At 35.7% G+C, this 17,209-nt stretch overlaps 1 protein-coding gene across 2 annotated transcripts; it reads left to right on the top strand.

The window, feature by feature from the left end:
* Positions 1-220: 220 nt before the first annotated feature.
* On the top strand, positions 221-15,316 carry LOC135639103 (sterol 3-beta-glucosyltransferase UGT80A2-like). 2 transcript variants are annotated; one of them, XM_065152877.1, is made up of 14 exons: positions 221-480; positions 2,220-2,401; positions 4,999-5,241; positions 6,086-6,197; positions 6,283-6,453; positions 8,271-8,334; positions 8,517-8,574; positions 9,057-9,234; positions 10,098-10,228; positions 12,498-12,600; positions 12,689-12,765; positions 14,143-14,190; positions 14,303-14,452; positions 14,899-15,316. In XM_065152877.1, exons 1-14 carry the CDS (start codon positions 417-419, stop codon positions 15,076-15,078), a joined length of 1,761 nt encoding a protein of 586 aa, XP_065008949.1. In that variant the 5' UTR covers positions 221-416; the 3' UTR covers positions 15,079-15,316. The 2 variants fall into 2 exon arrangements, with proteins under 2 accessions (XP_065008949.1, XP_065008950.1); XM_065152878.1 differs by lacking the exon at positions 221-480 and adding an exon at positions 3,365-3,562 and having other exon boundaries at positions 2,262-2,401.
* Positions 15,317-17,209: the final 1,893 nt, after the last annotated feature.

The following is a 17,209-nucleotide window of genomic DNA, read 5'->3' as shown; positions in this document are numbered from 1 at the left end:
ATTTTATTTTTATTTTAAATGACGAACTCAAATTCCAAGTAAGAGTGCCTCAGATAGCACGAATTCTCAGAGGCCCATCAAAACCGTCCATTGTTTCATCAGACGGATGATTGAGATCAAAAGAAACGATGGAAGGATATAGAACGGCCCAGTAAATAGACACGTCGGTTTAAGAAACCAAGTCCGTTTTTGAAATGGGTGCACCAATCTTGAAGAGATGCATCCCATTTAGATAATCCAAATTTCATATTCGTAAGTGGAGGTAGGTGATTGCTATAGTCGGGAGGCTGAAGGCATCATTACATGGTGCCGATTCCCACTCGCTCTCACTATTTCTTGGCGAGCACCGTATTCCCGATTCCCCACTCCCTCTTCGTTCCTCTCACCGGTGCTTCTCAATTTTGAGCCGTTTAATAATGGCGGAGAACAGCAACAGCATGGGGGAGAGCGACAAAGATGGATCCGCCTCCTCTCCCGCGGGTAATTTTCGCGACCCTTTCTTCTTCTTGGTTGGGTTCGTATTCGCGGGTTGTGGTGCCCCGTGATTTCGTACTGTTGTCTATGCCGATGGGGTGTTTGAAAGATTGATTTCATGGAGTTCCACCGGCATGTTTATGTCGCTGCGTTCTTTGATACTCGGGTGTTTCTGATGTAACCGATGTGACAACGGGAGGTTCTAATTAGTTCGAGGGTCTGATTTCGGAGTTTGGTATCAGTTACTCTGATGGGTTTTGAGGCGTCATGAGTGATTTATGAAGAGGAATGAAATCTAGCGGTTCCGGATTGATAGGTACTTTACGGCGGTGGTGTCTCCCGTATCGATTAGAGGGCTCGTAACTAACTGGGAATTGTCCAACAACGACCCTATTGTAGCGAATAACAAGATTTGGGAAACAGTCTTTTCTAAACATGTAGAAATATCTAGTCACCGAACACTGGCTTTAGTCGTAGCGCTGGATTTCTGCTGGTGCTAGATTGACAAGAGTCGCTGAAAATTTTTCTTTAGATGGAGTGCGATTTTTAATTCCCAAGAAAATGTTGTTGACCTAAAAAACATTCTAGAGAGCAGAACTTATCAAGCGGTGATCGTTGATCAGTTCTTTGGTTATTTCCCTTTTTTAATCATGGTCTTTGTCCGGATCAGAGATGATTTTTTTTTTTTATATTAGTACACTTAGAATAACATCTTCCAGCTGGTACCATCACGCGCAAGACAGGTTGTTTTGACTTGATTGAACCATCATCAGCTTTTCATTGAATTTAGGTTCTTCCTTTGTAAGTTTTCTTTTGGACAAATGTGACAATTTATCATTTTCCTTGTACGAAGATTATTCTCATTAGTTACCAACCAGGTAGTATAGAACTGAGATCTGCTACTGATATATTTGTGAATATAAAGATTGTGTGATTTGCTAAAATTTCATAGAGAGAAAATATGTATGTTTTAACAAGAGAGTCCTCATGAGGATTATGGTTAACCTTGGTCGAATGTGTCAAAGGTAGTGGTAGTGGTGCTTTCCATCTTGGCTAACTTCAATTATGTCCTTTTAATGTGGAGCATCGGTAGTGTACCTGTTTGAACAAAATTATTTTATGATTGTTCTATATTTTCTGACTTCTATAGATAAAGTTACTTATTGGGATGTGCTCTCTGTTCAGAGACTAAGCTTGTGTTTTTTTACATTAGTGGTTCCAGGGCAACCCATACGGAAAATAGAAAAAAAAAATCTTTTTTTTTCTATTTTAATTCATTTCATTTACAAATTTTTTGATGTATTCAGTCTTCAAGTGTGGAAACCACAGGACTAGAAGAGGTAGGATTGATTTTCATAATTATAATTAAAGTGAAGTATGTCGAAAGTTTTTTTGAATACTGCCATGCCAAGTTGAAAATAAATGTCCAATAGCAAGTTTCCTTTCATGCACTATGTTCGATATCAAGAAAAAGTGGTTCTGCATTCAAGGGGGACTCATTTTCTGATGAAGAAATGGAAATGCCACTTTGTAAATTTCTTACTTCTTGGTGCCAAATTGCAACATCTTGATTATTCGTCTTTTGATTTGTTAAAAAATTGCTGAGCTACCAATAAATGATACTGCAGTATGTAGACCACCACATTTGCTAATGCATAGTAGCTCCTTTTGTACAACATGAGAAGTGGAAAATATATTTTTTAATACTGTGATGTAGCATCTAAATTCTCTTTCTGTTGTTTCAGTCGACAGAAATCTTCCTAGGGCAAGCACAATGCCTAAAGGGACAAAATATGCTGAAAAATCAGAGACATCCTCAGAAGAACCAAATCTAGAAAGGTCCAAAACTGAGAAACATGGGCAAAATAGTCCACATGATGACCCAACAGCCCAATTATTTGACGATAAGATTCCTGACAAACAAAAGGTTTGACCCTCTTGGCCTTCCTTATTTCCTGGGATGTATTAATATTTTTATTATAGGATATTTTTTTAGTATAGCTTTTGATTGCTGAGAGATTATTCTTATTGTGCATCGCTCTTTACATGAACAGTTTTAAGTTTTATTACTCTAGTTAACCACGACCTTGTTTGGCATGTTTGCTGCTTTAAAAAAATAAATGAAGCAGAAATTTTGAGGGGTACCCTAGGTCCATCTTCTCCGTTAGAATAGAAGAAGATGCAGCGCTTTAGTAATTGGTGAGAGACTATGTTGGTGTTATGCTTAAATGTGGATTTTAGATCTGCTGCCTGTAGACGAATTAGATCGATGGTTGGTTATTATAATTTTAGTTCTTAAATGTGTCAACAAGACTGATGAATTTTAATTTATATTGCTGAATTCTGTCCTGTAATTATAAGCCACAGAATATTTGCTTTGATTTATGATTTGAAGTAGAGTAAAGATTTTAAAGGACAGCAGAAAAGAAGACAGGAGGAAGGATTGGATGACTGCTGTCCATTTTTAGCTGGTCAGTGAGCCATATCATCTTCCCAGATATTCATTGTATTTGTTCTCTTAAGAGACTGTTCATCATGGTTATTAATTTTGGATAGTGACTTCAAAACTTAGAAGCCACATGTAACATAGTTAACAGTCGAAAGCCCCTATGCATGATTATCCACCACAACAAGGCTTTAATTCAAAATTTTCTATTTGAATTTTGGTTATGTGGGTCTTTTCCTGCCATTTAGCTTTGTCAAGAGTAATTTGTCTTTGAATAGTAAGATGTCATTTCCTTAAATTTTTAATAATTTCTCTGGTCTTACTCAAAATTTACGACACCTTGACTTAATTATTTGAACACCTCCTTTCTGGTGTGTTATGTCTAGTCACATTGAACATATTGCAGGGGCTTATGTTAGTAAGTTCTCTGTCCTTGTTATGCAGCTTTTGCTTGCGAAACACTGGATTCTTGTTCTGTTCTGTGATGCTGATAATAAGTTTGCAATAAGAAGACTTCAGAGTGTGCTAATGGGAGCTTGAGAAGGGTCGAGAAATATGTTCCAGCATGATGGAATGCTGATCACTCCTTTAGGCCACAATATAACCATTGACAATCTGGACATGAGCTTCTTTAAGGAAAAGGTGAAAGTTTCCAGTACAAATTGACTTATAATTGCCACTTGATTTATGAAAACTTGCATATTCAAAATTGGAACAAAAATTTCCATAACGTATGATGTTGTTATAAGTTGTAACTTACAAATTTCCCGAGATGATGGACCCTTTTGGTGTAGAACAATCTAGAGATTGAATTGTTTCTCCTTATGCGATGATGGAAGCCAAGTACTTTTGAAGGATTGGCGGATGGTGGCCAACATAGGCTTAGGGCATGTCTCTAAATGAAGCCAAATATGCACAATGACAGAAAGGATGAAACCAACAATGGGAAAACAAAAGCCATTGTAGCATGAAAGTATGGCATTTTTTGCAGCTATGTAGGTTATAGCAGCCAACAATGGGAAATCAATGCCATCATAGCTAGATGTTGGTATTACAGAGAACATTATTGGTTCAATGCTTTAAACAAATAAAGATTGATGACCAACTGAGAAAAATAGATTGGAAATGGATTGGTTTTAAAATTTATAGACATGATGGAGGACTAACCTATTATTCATTGTGTGGTTAAGCATATTTAATGATAAGAGAACAGACAGTAAGATCATCCATGAAGATAGATCATGAACTGGACTTTAGATGCACCCCAAATCAAGGATTAATTTCCTCTGTCATGGGAGTGCTGGCTGGCCCCTGGATCAGTTCATATTGGCATGTCATACTATGCCTCACTGAACCATGTGTTGTGCTGCCCGAACAAGGGAAAAATGTAATTTACTAGGCATTAAAACCAAAGGGTAGAATAAATAGTTAACGCTTAATTTGTTTCTTCTATCATGTATTCGACGAAACTCTGATGTGGCAAGTTTCATTTATTCCTCCCCTTTCATATCCACTTCTCCACTTCTTTGATGACTATGCTACAGTAGGAACACTTGAGTTTTCATGGAGTATTGTGGCAAGATAAACCCAGGTTCTAAACTGAAGAAGCCTAAAAACCCATAACCAAAGCTTATAACTAATTGATTTTAGACACTGAACTGGACTGGCTTGGTACTCATCCATCTGAAATGAGAGAGTGAAAGAAAAGAAAAAAGAAGATATAGAAGAAAAATATAATTCAATTTATGCTTGTTGCTCGTTGAATTCTAAGAACTTCATTTTTGCATGCCAAATGGTACATTTTGCTCAAATGGGTAGTGGGCAATGAGAATTTTATTTTTGCTCTGAATTGTTCCTTCTAACTAAAAGCTGGGTGGTCCCAGCTACTTGGCTTAAGCTGAATAAATTCAGTTCCTTTACTAGTTTTGTCCTTACAGTGTATGACATTGCAATGTTATGTTTTTGTCATCAAGGAAAGCTTGCATCATGTTTTGTCTTTGTAAGGGAATCTTTTCAGTTATATTGGGCTTTTTTGTTATCTATTTTTATGGTTTTTCTTTTAATTTTATATGATGCAGATGAAGATGTTAAATCGAATAGCTACAGTGAAGGATGATGGGACTGTTGTGGTAGATGTTCCAAGCAATTTTGAAACCACATCAATAAATTTGAGATCTGAGAATACATATGGTGAAGCAGTTGATGAAGAGCCAGTAGATTTGACTGATCTACAGTATCGACCTCCTATGCAAATAGTCATTCTTATTGTTGGGACACGAGGTGATGTGCAACCATTTGTTGCTATTGGAAAACGTTTGCAGGTTAGTTAATTTGTGATGTATTCTTCTGTATTACTAAATCCTAACAATTACCATCGGTCTAATTTTGGATTTGTAACTTAGTTCAGGCAGTGTTTAGTAAGTAGATTTACTTCATATTTTTTATTAGGAAATTTTCCAATTTAAATTTCGGAAGTGCCTAGTAAGATTTATCAATGTTTGTTGTATCACCCAAGTCGGTATGGTGCGGATGGTATGGATTGGTCTGACTGACAACCGAGACATGGATTGCTGGAGTCCTTGTTGACACGCCTGAACGTATCATGTGTCGGTACACTCGTATAGGCCTGGTACATACAGATCTAACAAATCTCTGAGACGGATCCGGTACCCAAAATGGTGCCTCCTGAGATTTATAGTCATTTTTATTTAACACTCTGGAACTTTGTTAATTGTTTGTGCATGGTTTTCATTTTTCTTCTTATGCATCGTTGGTCTCATCAAAAGTTCCTAGTTTTATACATCTTGATCCAGTATTTTGAGTATCCCATTTGGGCATTTGAGACATGGGAGAAATAAAAAATATTTTTGTCCTATTAGAACAAAGGCTAAGAATACTTGTCAGCATTTTCTCTTAGAGTATTTTTGAACAAACTGAAAAGTACTATGCCCTTTGTTTTTTTATCATATGAGAACTTCATGTTTGTCTAGTCAGCATTGTCTTTTGATATTGGACATCATTTCCTTATGCACAGACATTTTATTTTTATTACTTTCAGAAGGCAGTATTATTGATTTATATGTACTTCATTTTTTCAGCATTTAGCCTCTTTGGACATTGTGTTCCACATGACTGCCCCATGACTATGAAATAAGTTTCTTTCAGGACTATGGTCATCGTGTTAGGCTGGCAACTCATGCAAATTTCAGGGAATTTGTTTTAACTGCTGGCTTGGAGTTTTATCCTCTAGGTGGAGATCCAAAAATTCTTGCTGAATGTATGTGAATGATTTAGTTAGTTATTAAATGTGGTTGACAAATGTATTTCCTGATAGTTCAGCTCATGGATTGCTACTTTTTCAGATATGGTTAAGAATAAAGGTTTCTTACCTTCTGCACCATCGGAGATACCTATCCAACGGAAACAGATTAAAGAAATTATATTTTCCTTGCTCGCAGCCTGTAAGGATCCTGATATTGACACCGGTGTTCCGTTCAAAGTGGATGCTATAATTGCAAATCCACCCGCATATGGTTAGAATCTGAACTTCTATACTATTAGCTGAAAGTAGCTTTTTTATCTTTTCCTCTCTTGGTCTTGATTTTAGCAGATTAAGATATGTCAGCATCTATTGTTTAGCCTCCAAGAACAGTAAGAAAGTAATATATAATAACACTACATAATCTTATGTTTTTTTTTGTTTGTGCATTATATCATTATATTACACAAGGTTTGCAATTTTGGGCCATGGTTAGACCGATACGAGTCTGGTCCATTCTGGCATACCAACACACGGTGTTCTAAAACATACTTTGGTATTGATGGGGGAGAGAGAGAAACAAAGGAAGAAAGAAGAAGAGGAAGAGGAAGCCGAGGATGAAGAGGTGTTCTAGGAGTTGGCGACAGGCACATGGGTGGTGGCGAGCAGAGGGCGACAAGCAGACATGGGAGTAGCGATGGGTGAAGACGTGAGAGTCACAATGCACAAGCCAAGCCCTAGTGTGGGGTTAAAGTTAGAAGAGAAAATAATAATAATAATATAATTATACTGAACCAGATCAGGCCACCCTATTTTGGCTGGTCCACATACTGGTTGGTGGTCGGACCGATAAAAACCAGTCGAACTATACCAAATCGGTGATATTGCAATATATGATATTACAGTCATTATTTATGGTGCTACATCAAGCGACAAATAGTATGTTGTCTTATGGGCAGGGTAGATCCATGAATTATATGCAGGTGGTCATTCTAGTGAATCAATAATTATTGGCAACAATTCAACATCCTAAGAGAGTGATATGTTTTGGCATATCCCAGACCAAAATGACGGAAAAATAATTTAACAAACGAATGGAGTACATGGGCCATATGAAGTGGAAATAATTATAGGATAACTGAGGGAAGGATTTATTTAAAATAATGAAATTCCGCACCAATATCATACTCGCACAGACAAACAGGCTTTCACCTCTCCGATAAACTGAAAAAGGCAGACTAAGACAAGGTACTCACTGATCTTAATAATGGCCCCCAGGATACCAAATTCTCAACTTTTTTGGTTTGTTGCCTGAGATATCATTGGCTTATTTGGTATATCTTGAACAGGATCATTGGGTAAGAGCTGCTGCTTAGGCTCTCTGTTGCAAACAATGTATATACCAACTGAATCATGCTGGTCTTTGAGGGTGGCATTATGGGGTTTGCTGCCAAGGCATATGCCTAGGCACAGGAACAGGCCTATGCAATGTAATAAAATCTAATGATATCATCGCAACATGGTTGGAAAAAGGTACACGTGTTAAGCATTAAGGGTATTCTGTTGCCAGGACTAATTCAAAATTAAAATCACATAAGCTTTAGGTCTCTTTGACATCAAGGTAAAAGTTGTGATGTGATCTTCTGCTGGACAACAGTGGAGTTTTTAACAGGATATGATCACTTTGTTTTTTTTTACCTATTTTGGTCTTAGAAACAAGCTGAGTATTTAAGAATGAACCTTGATCATTTTATTCAGATCCAGCAAAGCCTGAAGTTAAACACAGTTCCTCCTACTGCTGAACACCGTATTACTTCACTACTCACCTCCTTGTATTTCTTGTGCTACATTTGTGTGGTTAGTTAAATTACTTGCTTTCTCAATCTGCCTTGATAGCACAAGATGTTTATTGCTTGTCTCTACTTGTATATGGTTACAGTGGTTTAATTAATAGATACTATAAACAGACTGCATTTAGTTACTGAGTTTACGCACATGTTTCGTCATTTCCATAAGGACTTATTATTATTTTTTTTTATATCCCTGAGGAATGATGATTCTGACTATCGACCTGGATGAATGCATGTTCAGGGCATACACATGTGGCTGAGGCGCTAAAAGTACCAATTCACATTTTTTTTACAATGCCATGGACGTGAGATCTTATTTCCCTTTTTCATTCTTTCTGTATTAGCATATGGTGGTTTACATTATGGCTATGTTTGAAGTTGGTTTTAGTAAAAGTAGGTAACTTGCAAATCTATATGCACTGCCTGTTATTACCTTAACCTAAGAGCTGAAGTGTGCCTGATGTGACATTTTCTTTCACATTTTCAGACCAACTAGTGAATTTCCGCATCCTCTTTCCCGTGTCAAGCAATCTGCTGGATATAGAGTAAGAAAAATATATTTCGCTCTCCTATTGTTTGATTTGTTATATTTTCTGTATTAAATTAAAGAGTGGTTAACATTGTCTGTTTAACCTAGTTAAGATCTTGATGTTATTGTGTAAAATTCTATAAGCTAATGTGAAAGTTCTTTCTTTGTGCTTTGATGCCAGCTTAGTTTCTATCATTACCTATCTCGGCAGTATACTGCATGATGTCATAATAATGGCCTATGTTTTTTTTTTTTCTACCTATAGCTTATATTCTGAAGCCATTGAATCAATTTTCGTGCTTTTATCCGGTCTTGCTTTTTAGTATAATCTTGAGTTGTATGTAGTTAATGACCTTCTTCTTCATATATTTACTATTGGTACTCTCTTCTCATTGATATAGTTCTAAATAGTTTATTTCCTGTGTTTTATTCCTTGATCTTTGTAGATTTCACCTGACTTTAATTTTACTTAATTATGATTTTTGTCTTCTTTTGCAGCTCTCATATCAGATTGTTGATTCTATGATTTGGCTTGGAATACGGGACATGATAAATGATTTTAGGAAAAAAAGATTAAAGCTGCGACCTGTGACTTATTTAAGTGGCGTACAGACTTCTGCCTCTGACATACCTTATGGGTATATCTGGAGTCCCCATCTTGTTCCAAAACCAAAAGGTCATTTTTTGAACTTAGTGATAATTGTTTAAACATATACTTTGAGTATAGATGTTACCTCTGTGACTGGCTCATGAACTGGGCAATTTCTCCTGGTCTAGTCTGAAATCGAGCTTACCACACTGGCATACCGGGCAATAAGCTGACTGGTAGCCTGTTGTACCAAACAGTAAGTCTATCATCTGATACTTGCACTCTCCATACCCCTTCTTTTCTTGCTCTTATTTTTTCTTGCTTCTCCATGCTCCATCGCTGCTGCCTTCCCACCATGCTGTTGCTCCTCCATTTGTTCGTTTGTGTAAGGGCCTCTCCTAAACTGCTTGCATGCATTGTGATCTCTTCTCTACTGCATGCACACTCCTCTTCCTTCTTTTGCCTCCTCTTGCTCTCACTCTTGTTCTAGGTTCATCCTCCTTCTCTTCCTCTTTATTATGCTCTGCTCGTCTATATGGTACCAAACGGTATCAACCGTTGATACATTTATTGGTACCAATATCGTGCCAATCTGACCACCAGTTGTTATGGATACCAACTGAGACTTTAATTCTTGGATGTATGATGACAACATAAAATTTATCCAACTATAAGAGGTCAGCTTGTAGTTGCATGTAAATGTATTTTCATAATTTTTGTCAGAAAAGAAATGATGGCACCAATTTCTGTTGTTGTTGTTTTTGGTTCTTGAATTGGTATAATAAATTAAGTTGCATTAGCTTTTCACGTTATAGACAACAAGAGCGTTAGTCATAACTCTTTTTTTTATATATTCATAAACTGGCCTTTCTGAAAGAAGTTTTACATTTTGATATTTGGTGTATGGAAAAGTGTAAGCTTCAATTGTTTTGTGTGGTTACTATTTGCAGATTGGGGACCCAAAATTGATGTGGTTGGATTTTGTTTCCTTGACCTTGCATCAAATTATGAACCGCCAGAGTCACTTGTAGATTGGCTGAATGCTGGTGACAAGCCTGTTTATATTGGGTTTGGTAGCCTTGTAAGTTCATTTTGCTATTATGATGTCGGTCACCCTTTCTGCAAATGATCTTTCATTGACTCTCCATAGCTTCTGCAAAGTATCATTGCAGCCATATTGAATTTATTTTCTTTCACATTTGTTGACTGTCGCCTTTATAGTTTTTTATTTCTTCTCTTAAAGCTTATTAGTACTCTAACTGGTTATTTGTTAATAGGCACTAGTTTGTACGGCATAATTATTCTACCACTATAGATTGCAATAGCACGTCTTTTTCTCAAATATGTTGTATGAGCTTTTTTATATAAAGATTGGTTCCTTACCTTTTACTAGGCATCCTGGTTTCGGATCACATCACTGTTATAGTTGGTTTCAGGAATTGTCTACCACATGTTTGAGAAATCTAGAGTGGTTCTTTACTTCTGTCTTCTAGGTTAATTACTAGTTATTACTGACATAAATAAGTCTCAATGTGCATATCTGCTGCAAATTCTTATATCAAAAGCTGAGTTGTCTGATGGGGTGCCCAGGTTAGACCTTGATGATCCTGTGCCAAAACGTGCTGAAGAAATTTATTTTGCAAAATTATCAGTTATATAAAATGTCTCTTCAGTATTTGTATGGAACATATAGGAATTAATATGAAAAATTGGAAGTAATCTTTTTATTCACTGAGGATTACAAGAACCCTCCAAGATCCTACATTCGCATGATCCTCATTCACTAGAGCTCATCCTTTTGGCAGATATCAGTTGAATTATCTACAGACCGTCATGCATGATAATTATTGCTATAGGAACGCTTTTATCTTATTTACTAAGAGTGCATTTGGGAACATATTTGAAATGTGCATTGATGGTATAATTCACATTTCAAATATGAATTGATGTTTGGTAAATTTTTTGAAATCATATTTGGTCTGAATGCTGTATTGCAAATATTCAAATGTTGATGCTACCTCAGGGTAGCATCCACAAAGACAGCATCAGTATGCAACATTTGTGGGATGCTAATGTAACTTTTCAAATTCCTAAAATACACTATGACATTATATAAAATTACATAATGGCCATTATAATTTAGTGAGAAACCAACATGATTTATATCTTTTATAAGATGAAATTTTATTTATTTATTTTCGAAGGTTATTTTACATTCATATATATGATTATATTTTTTATTTATTATATATCTGGGTCATATGAAATCTTTTGTAAGATTACAGACATTTATTTATTTATTTTCTTATTAATTTAAATAAAAATATGTATTCCCTTTTGAATAACTATTCAAAATATTAAAAGGATAAATTTGTCTATAGTATTCAATGAACTTTTGAAATATAATTTTACCAAAAATAGTTATGTCAATGCATATTTAAAATATAATTTTTTTCTGTTGTTTGCTAAACAGTATTCTAGAGTTGCATATTCTAAACAATATTCTCTAAATGCACATTAAAAATATAAATATGCTCTCAAATGCAACCTAAGTCAGTGTTACTATTTTTTTTATGCTAATGTATTACATTTTCTCGGTCAATATGTTATATGCCACAAGGACATAAATATTGAAGTATATGTTAAATAATTATGTTGGACTCTTGTAGTTTAGCTTGTAATCATATGGTTCTGAGTTTTACTGTTTGTCAGGAGAATGAGTTGCAACCTAACCTATTTATCTTGTAATCTAGATAGACTTCAGCCATGATCATTAATAATCTTCTGTTCGATAATGACACTCAGCTTTTAAGGATTTGTTTATTCTGAAATGAGACCTGGAATTAGCATTGAGAGAACAGAAGGAAAGGAAAAAAAAGTGGTTTTATTTAGTTTCCTTTTTGTAGCTTGTTTATTGATTATCATGTAAGGATTTGTTTATTTTTGGATAGATATAGAATTAGCATTGGGAGGACAGAAGGGAAGTGCTTTTATCCTTCTAAAACACTTCGACCCTAGCCATTCTACCTTGCGTTGAAACCGAATTAGCTGCTTGATTATAATCCCTGTAACATTAAGAGTACATTACAATTTAACTTTGACAAATTTTAAATAGAGTAATCCTTCTCTAGCAACAGGAGCTTCACATTGCAGTGCATATTACACATACCTCAGATCCTGTGTGCCTCCTAAACCTCATGCATATAAGATGTTTTAGCAAATTTAGTTGTTCAACTTGACTATTTGAATTTTGTTGTGGTCATAGCTCTATAGGATTTGATATTATCAATGTCTATGCCCTCCTAGTATCGGTACTCACTCTTGTTTTAAACTTTTGTGTAAATATGTAGCCTGTTCAAGAACCTGGAAAAATGACAGAGATCATTGTGGAGGCATTAAAAATTACTGGTCAGAGAGGCATCATCAATAAGGGCTGGGGTGGCCTTGGAAATTGTGAGCATATTGTTTATATGACAGTTCTTTTTTTCTCTTTGTTGCTTATCCTTCTGAGATATTTTATAGAAGGATGTTATTTTTTCAGTGGCAGAACCCAAGGATTACGTGTACCTGCTGGATAATGTTCCCCATGACTGGTTATTCCTGCAATGTAAGGCAGTGGTAAGCCATGCAACTTGACACTTTTGATTTGCTGATGCTACTTTTTGTTGCAGTGTTACTCTAAGATCTTCTATGACATATGAAGAAAATTTCAATATAGAGTTCAGGTACCTGCTAAAGCAGGAATCATAGGGTACATGTTAGTTGAGCATTGGATCAAGTGTCTTGAAATAAGGAGGATCCAATCAGTGTTTTCAAAAGGTGCTTCGGCGAGGCGTGGCTCGAGCGCCTTGCAAAACCTTCGGGTGAGATGTTTCGATGAAGTGCTGCTCAGGCGCTCGCTTGAGCCCTAGCACCGAGCGCCTCTGGCGAGTGCCCAAGTGAAGTTGGGTTGGAGTTTGAGCATGGTTCGATGGAACGAGCAAGTCAAACCCGCTCTCTCGAGAGACAAACCCAAAGTGAAACCATAACACAAAACCCGCTCCCCCCCTAGGAAACAAACCCGAAGTGAAACCCTACATCTGTCGCCGCTGCCTTCATCCGTAGCTTTGTCCGCCTCCCTCTCCTTCCCCCACCTTCCTCAATAGTCGTCGGTTACTCCTCTTCTCATTTCCCCCTTTAGAACTGTTTAGCGTTGGTTAAAACTGTTTAGCATCATATTGATCCACTCTTTAGAACTCTTTAACACTAATTATAACTCTTTTAGCACTATATTAACTCACTCTTTAGAACTGTTTAGCACTGGTTAGAAACTTGTTTAGCATAATTCTCCATTGGTAGAAACTAGATTGTGTCATTTTATTTTTTGGATCATATTTATCAATCATAATATATAATTTTTAAAATTTAATATTCTTGAGCGCCTCACTTCGTTCAGACAAGTGCTATGGCATGCACCAAGAGCTTTTAAAAATACTAGATCCAATGTGGACCAACAACATTGTTTGTTGATTGATAGTGGTGAAAATAAATTGATCAAATATTCAGTTGAACAATTTTAGTAATATTGATATTGTAGTATTATTCAAGTTTTTGAACTATCGCTTTTAGCTTCTCATAATCTTCCACCAGTATGTTTTTTACTTTCCGTCAACTAAACACCTTATATAATTGAAAAACATTAATCGAGGGAATATTGTTTTATGACTACTTAATCCAAAATCTCCAAAGCTGCTTAAATATGTGAAGCTTTAGTGATTTACTTATGTGATTGGCTTTGCTATTCCTGTCTGAAAAAATAATATTTTTTGGAATGAGACAAATGAGTGAGACCCGATATATCAAATTTGCTCATTTGCTGCTGTTTCATTGTATGCCTTACAACTAGACATGATTGGTCTCACTGCCAACAACAGAGCTAGATGTCCTAACGGCATGTTGATGAATGCCAGCAACACTTCATATTTGAACTGATTTTTATCTTTTGTATATTTTCAGGTGCATCATGGTGGTGCTGGAACAACAGCTGCTGGGCTTAGGGCTGCTGTATCACTTCTAACTTGCTTTCTCTGTCTTGCTTTCTTTTTCTTTTTTCTCATATTAGAGACCGTAAAATTTGCTTATGGACATACTTGTCTACATAACGTTGGTTTTGTAGTGTCCAACTACTATTGTACCTTTCTTTGGTGACCAACCTTTTTGGGGAGAACGAGTCAATGCCAGGGGACTGGGACCCCCACCTATCCCTGTTGATCAATTTTCACTGGAAAAATTGGTTGATGCAATAATGTTCATGATGACACCGAAGGTTAGTAATCGGCCTTTCCAAATGTCATATGATTATTTTGATATTTGTGCTTGGTGAGAACATGATAAGACAAAACATATGACCATGATTTGTGGTAAAAGACAATGGTGGCTAGTAGGAGAACCAGATGCGAGAGATAACTACCAACTACCAATTGCAATACAGTGGTGAGGCTTCTGAAAAATGCAGGAGTTGTCAGAGATGTTCTTTTACAATTGCAATGAGAACCAGATGTTCTTTTACAATTAGGACTCTACTTCGTTTCATTGGAAATGTTGCTCCTACAAAACTCGTTGCAGAATGTATCCAAAACCTGCAGCGATTGGATTATGTGTTTCTGTGAACTTTCAAACAGCAATATTTATTATTGGAAACCTTAGTTTTGGTGAATCAATCATTTAGTCTCCTTTTGTAGTCTAATGCATGTGGATTTTGCAAATTTACAGGTGAAAGAAAATGCTGTCCAACTAGCCAAGGCCATGGAAACGGAGGATGGTGTTTCTGGAGCTGTCAAAGCATTTCTAAAGCATCTTCCTCCAAAAATCTCACCTCAAGTTACACCTGAACCGTCAAGCTTCGTGGATTTCTTGGTTGCTCCTATTAGAAGGTGTTTTGGTTGTTCCTGAATCCCATCATGATTTCTTTCTCCCCTGAGTCCTGTGCGCACCGACGATCCATCAGTTTATGTGCTTTGAATGTAAACGTTTGTGTATTTTTTTTTACCTTAGCAATGTCATTCCGTAGCGAAAGAAAACTGTGATTCCATATGTTGTTTTTAATCATTAGCTCTCTATTTGATTATTAATCAATATATGAAATAATAAGTACGATTGCGAACTCATTAATAACATTACATTCTGTGCATTTTAGGTTGTTAAAGGCATTTATGGTGGAACATATATCTATATGCTAGAGTACATATATCTTACACTACCAGTTATTAATTTTACGCCTTAATTTTATGGTGGAACATATATCCCATTCCATCCCACGTGCTGGCTTTAATTTTACGCCATAATGTAGCCATTCCGGTTCGTGGAATTCCTCGACCCCCCTCCGCTTTCCCATAGAGCAAGCGACAGTAGATCCCACGAGAGTCACTACCATTGTTTTGCTGCCACGCCTTCGCGTCACAGACTAAACATAAAGGGCTAAAGCAATGAGAACCGGTTCATTTTGTCTCGGGCGGAACGGGACAGCAGTACACGAGAGAGTTGGTGGTGGGTTGGTTTAATTGTCAACGGAAGAAGACAGAGAAATAGAAGATTCCTTCACTTTTAAATTTAATTCATTGCTCGATCAAAGAAGTTCATCAAAACATGGAAACTATTTCGCCTTAAGTGACCCAACACAGGTCAAGTCACAATTAAGAGACACCCCAATCTTTGTTTTCACGCATTGCTTTGTACTAAAGTGCGGTGTGGATTGTGCACATCACGGATGAGTATAAATTTTGATCAGGCTTCCTGTTTGTTTAAACAACCAACTCCAACAATTACATCAAAAATCATACTCTTAATGAAATTAAGTTTCCTCATATTTCTTTTCATATCACTAATGGTAATTATCTAACATCTTTTTTACAGGTTTTCTTTTCACCTGCTCTTATCATCATAAAATATTCTTTCTCGTTTGAACCTCTATCTAAATTATACCTATTTAATTATTCACTAATATATATATATATATATATATATATATATTCTCTATTCTTTAAATAAATAAATCAAAAAAAAAATTTGTAAAGAAGAAAAAATATAGACAGGTCATTTTAGTCATCAACCAAATTGACACCGGGAGTCGTCCCCCTTAATATCAAGCAAGGATTTTATTAATCCTCCTTATTGATATCTCTAGGGAAAACCTTGACATAAATAATTAGTCAAAGGATTTTATTAGAATTGTTCAAAGGGTGGATAAACTCGTGAGACATCACAACAAACCCAAATTGTTTGGACCAATTGGGAGGTAATAATTAATCACACGATACTAGTTTTCTATACATGCAATGCACGAGCACATACAAAAATACATATCTCTACGCTTCAAATCTCTCAATTGATCGACTATCAAATCAAATGAATGATTTAACGTTCTATGACATTTTCTGCTTATTTATTATTGCATATTTTCTATGATCTATCTATACAAGATTTCAAGAAACACTAAAACACTTCTTATTGATCTTATCGAATTGTCCATGATCATATCATATCTAATATTTTCTTCATACTATTTATAATAAACTTCATCAAACCGTCGATTATACAATAACCTCGTCTATATGATAAAAAAAAGAAAATCAAGCAAATACTTATGACTTAAAAAAATAATTTGATCGTCGAAAAAGATGTTATCAGATAAATCCTCACTATAAATTTTTACAGAATGCGGGACACGAAATATAAACATATTATATTACAATTGAATCGAACTAAAGTGAGATAAGAGACATATAAACATCTTTTATTCTTAAGAAAAAAATAATTATTAAATATTTAGTGATTTTTTTTGTTAGACAATACTCTAAGAAAATTGATTCAACCCGAAAAATAAATTAGGTCCGATAATTTTTATAAAATCAGAGTGGCTACCAAATTTGGCAATAATTAAATTGGTGGTTATATTACAATGGAAGTAACTGCAGACTGATGAATGCATGGAATCCGACATCGTTTACTTACCATTTTCGAAATTAAAGTATTGGGATAAACAAATGGTTAAGCAGAAAACAAAAACAGAAAACAAACAATACGC

This window comes from Musa acuminata, chromosome BXJ3-5 (assembly GCF_036884655.1).
Source record: "Musa acuminata AAA Group cultivar baxijiao chromosome BXJ3-5, Cavendish_Baxijiao_AAA, whole genome shotgun sequence".
Classification (NCBI taxonomy): Eukaryota; Viridiplantae; Streptophyta; class Magnoliopsida; order Zingiberales; family Musaceae; genus Musa; species Musa acuminata.
The sequence above is the reverse complement of the archived record's forward strand: the minus strand, read 5'-3'. Positions and strand labels throughout refer to the sequence as shown.

Excerpts from the sequence above, each read along its gene's own strand:
- LOC135639103 (XM_065152877.1), top strand. The coding sequence starts at position 417 with ATGGCGGAGAACAGCAACAGCATGGGGGAGAGCGACAAAGATGGATCC. Across the intron at positions 2,402-4,998 it reads AGATTCCTGACAAACAAAAG|ATGAAGATGTTAAATCGAAT; the intron begins GTTTGACCCTCT and ends TATATGATGCAG. Across the intron at positions 6,198-6,282 it reads TCCAAAAATTCTTGCTGAAT|ATATGGTTAAGAATAAAGGT; the intron begins GTATGTGAATGA and ends CTACTTTTTCAG.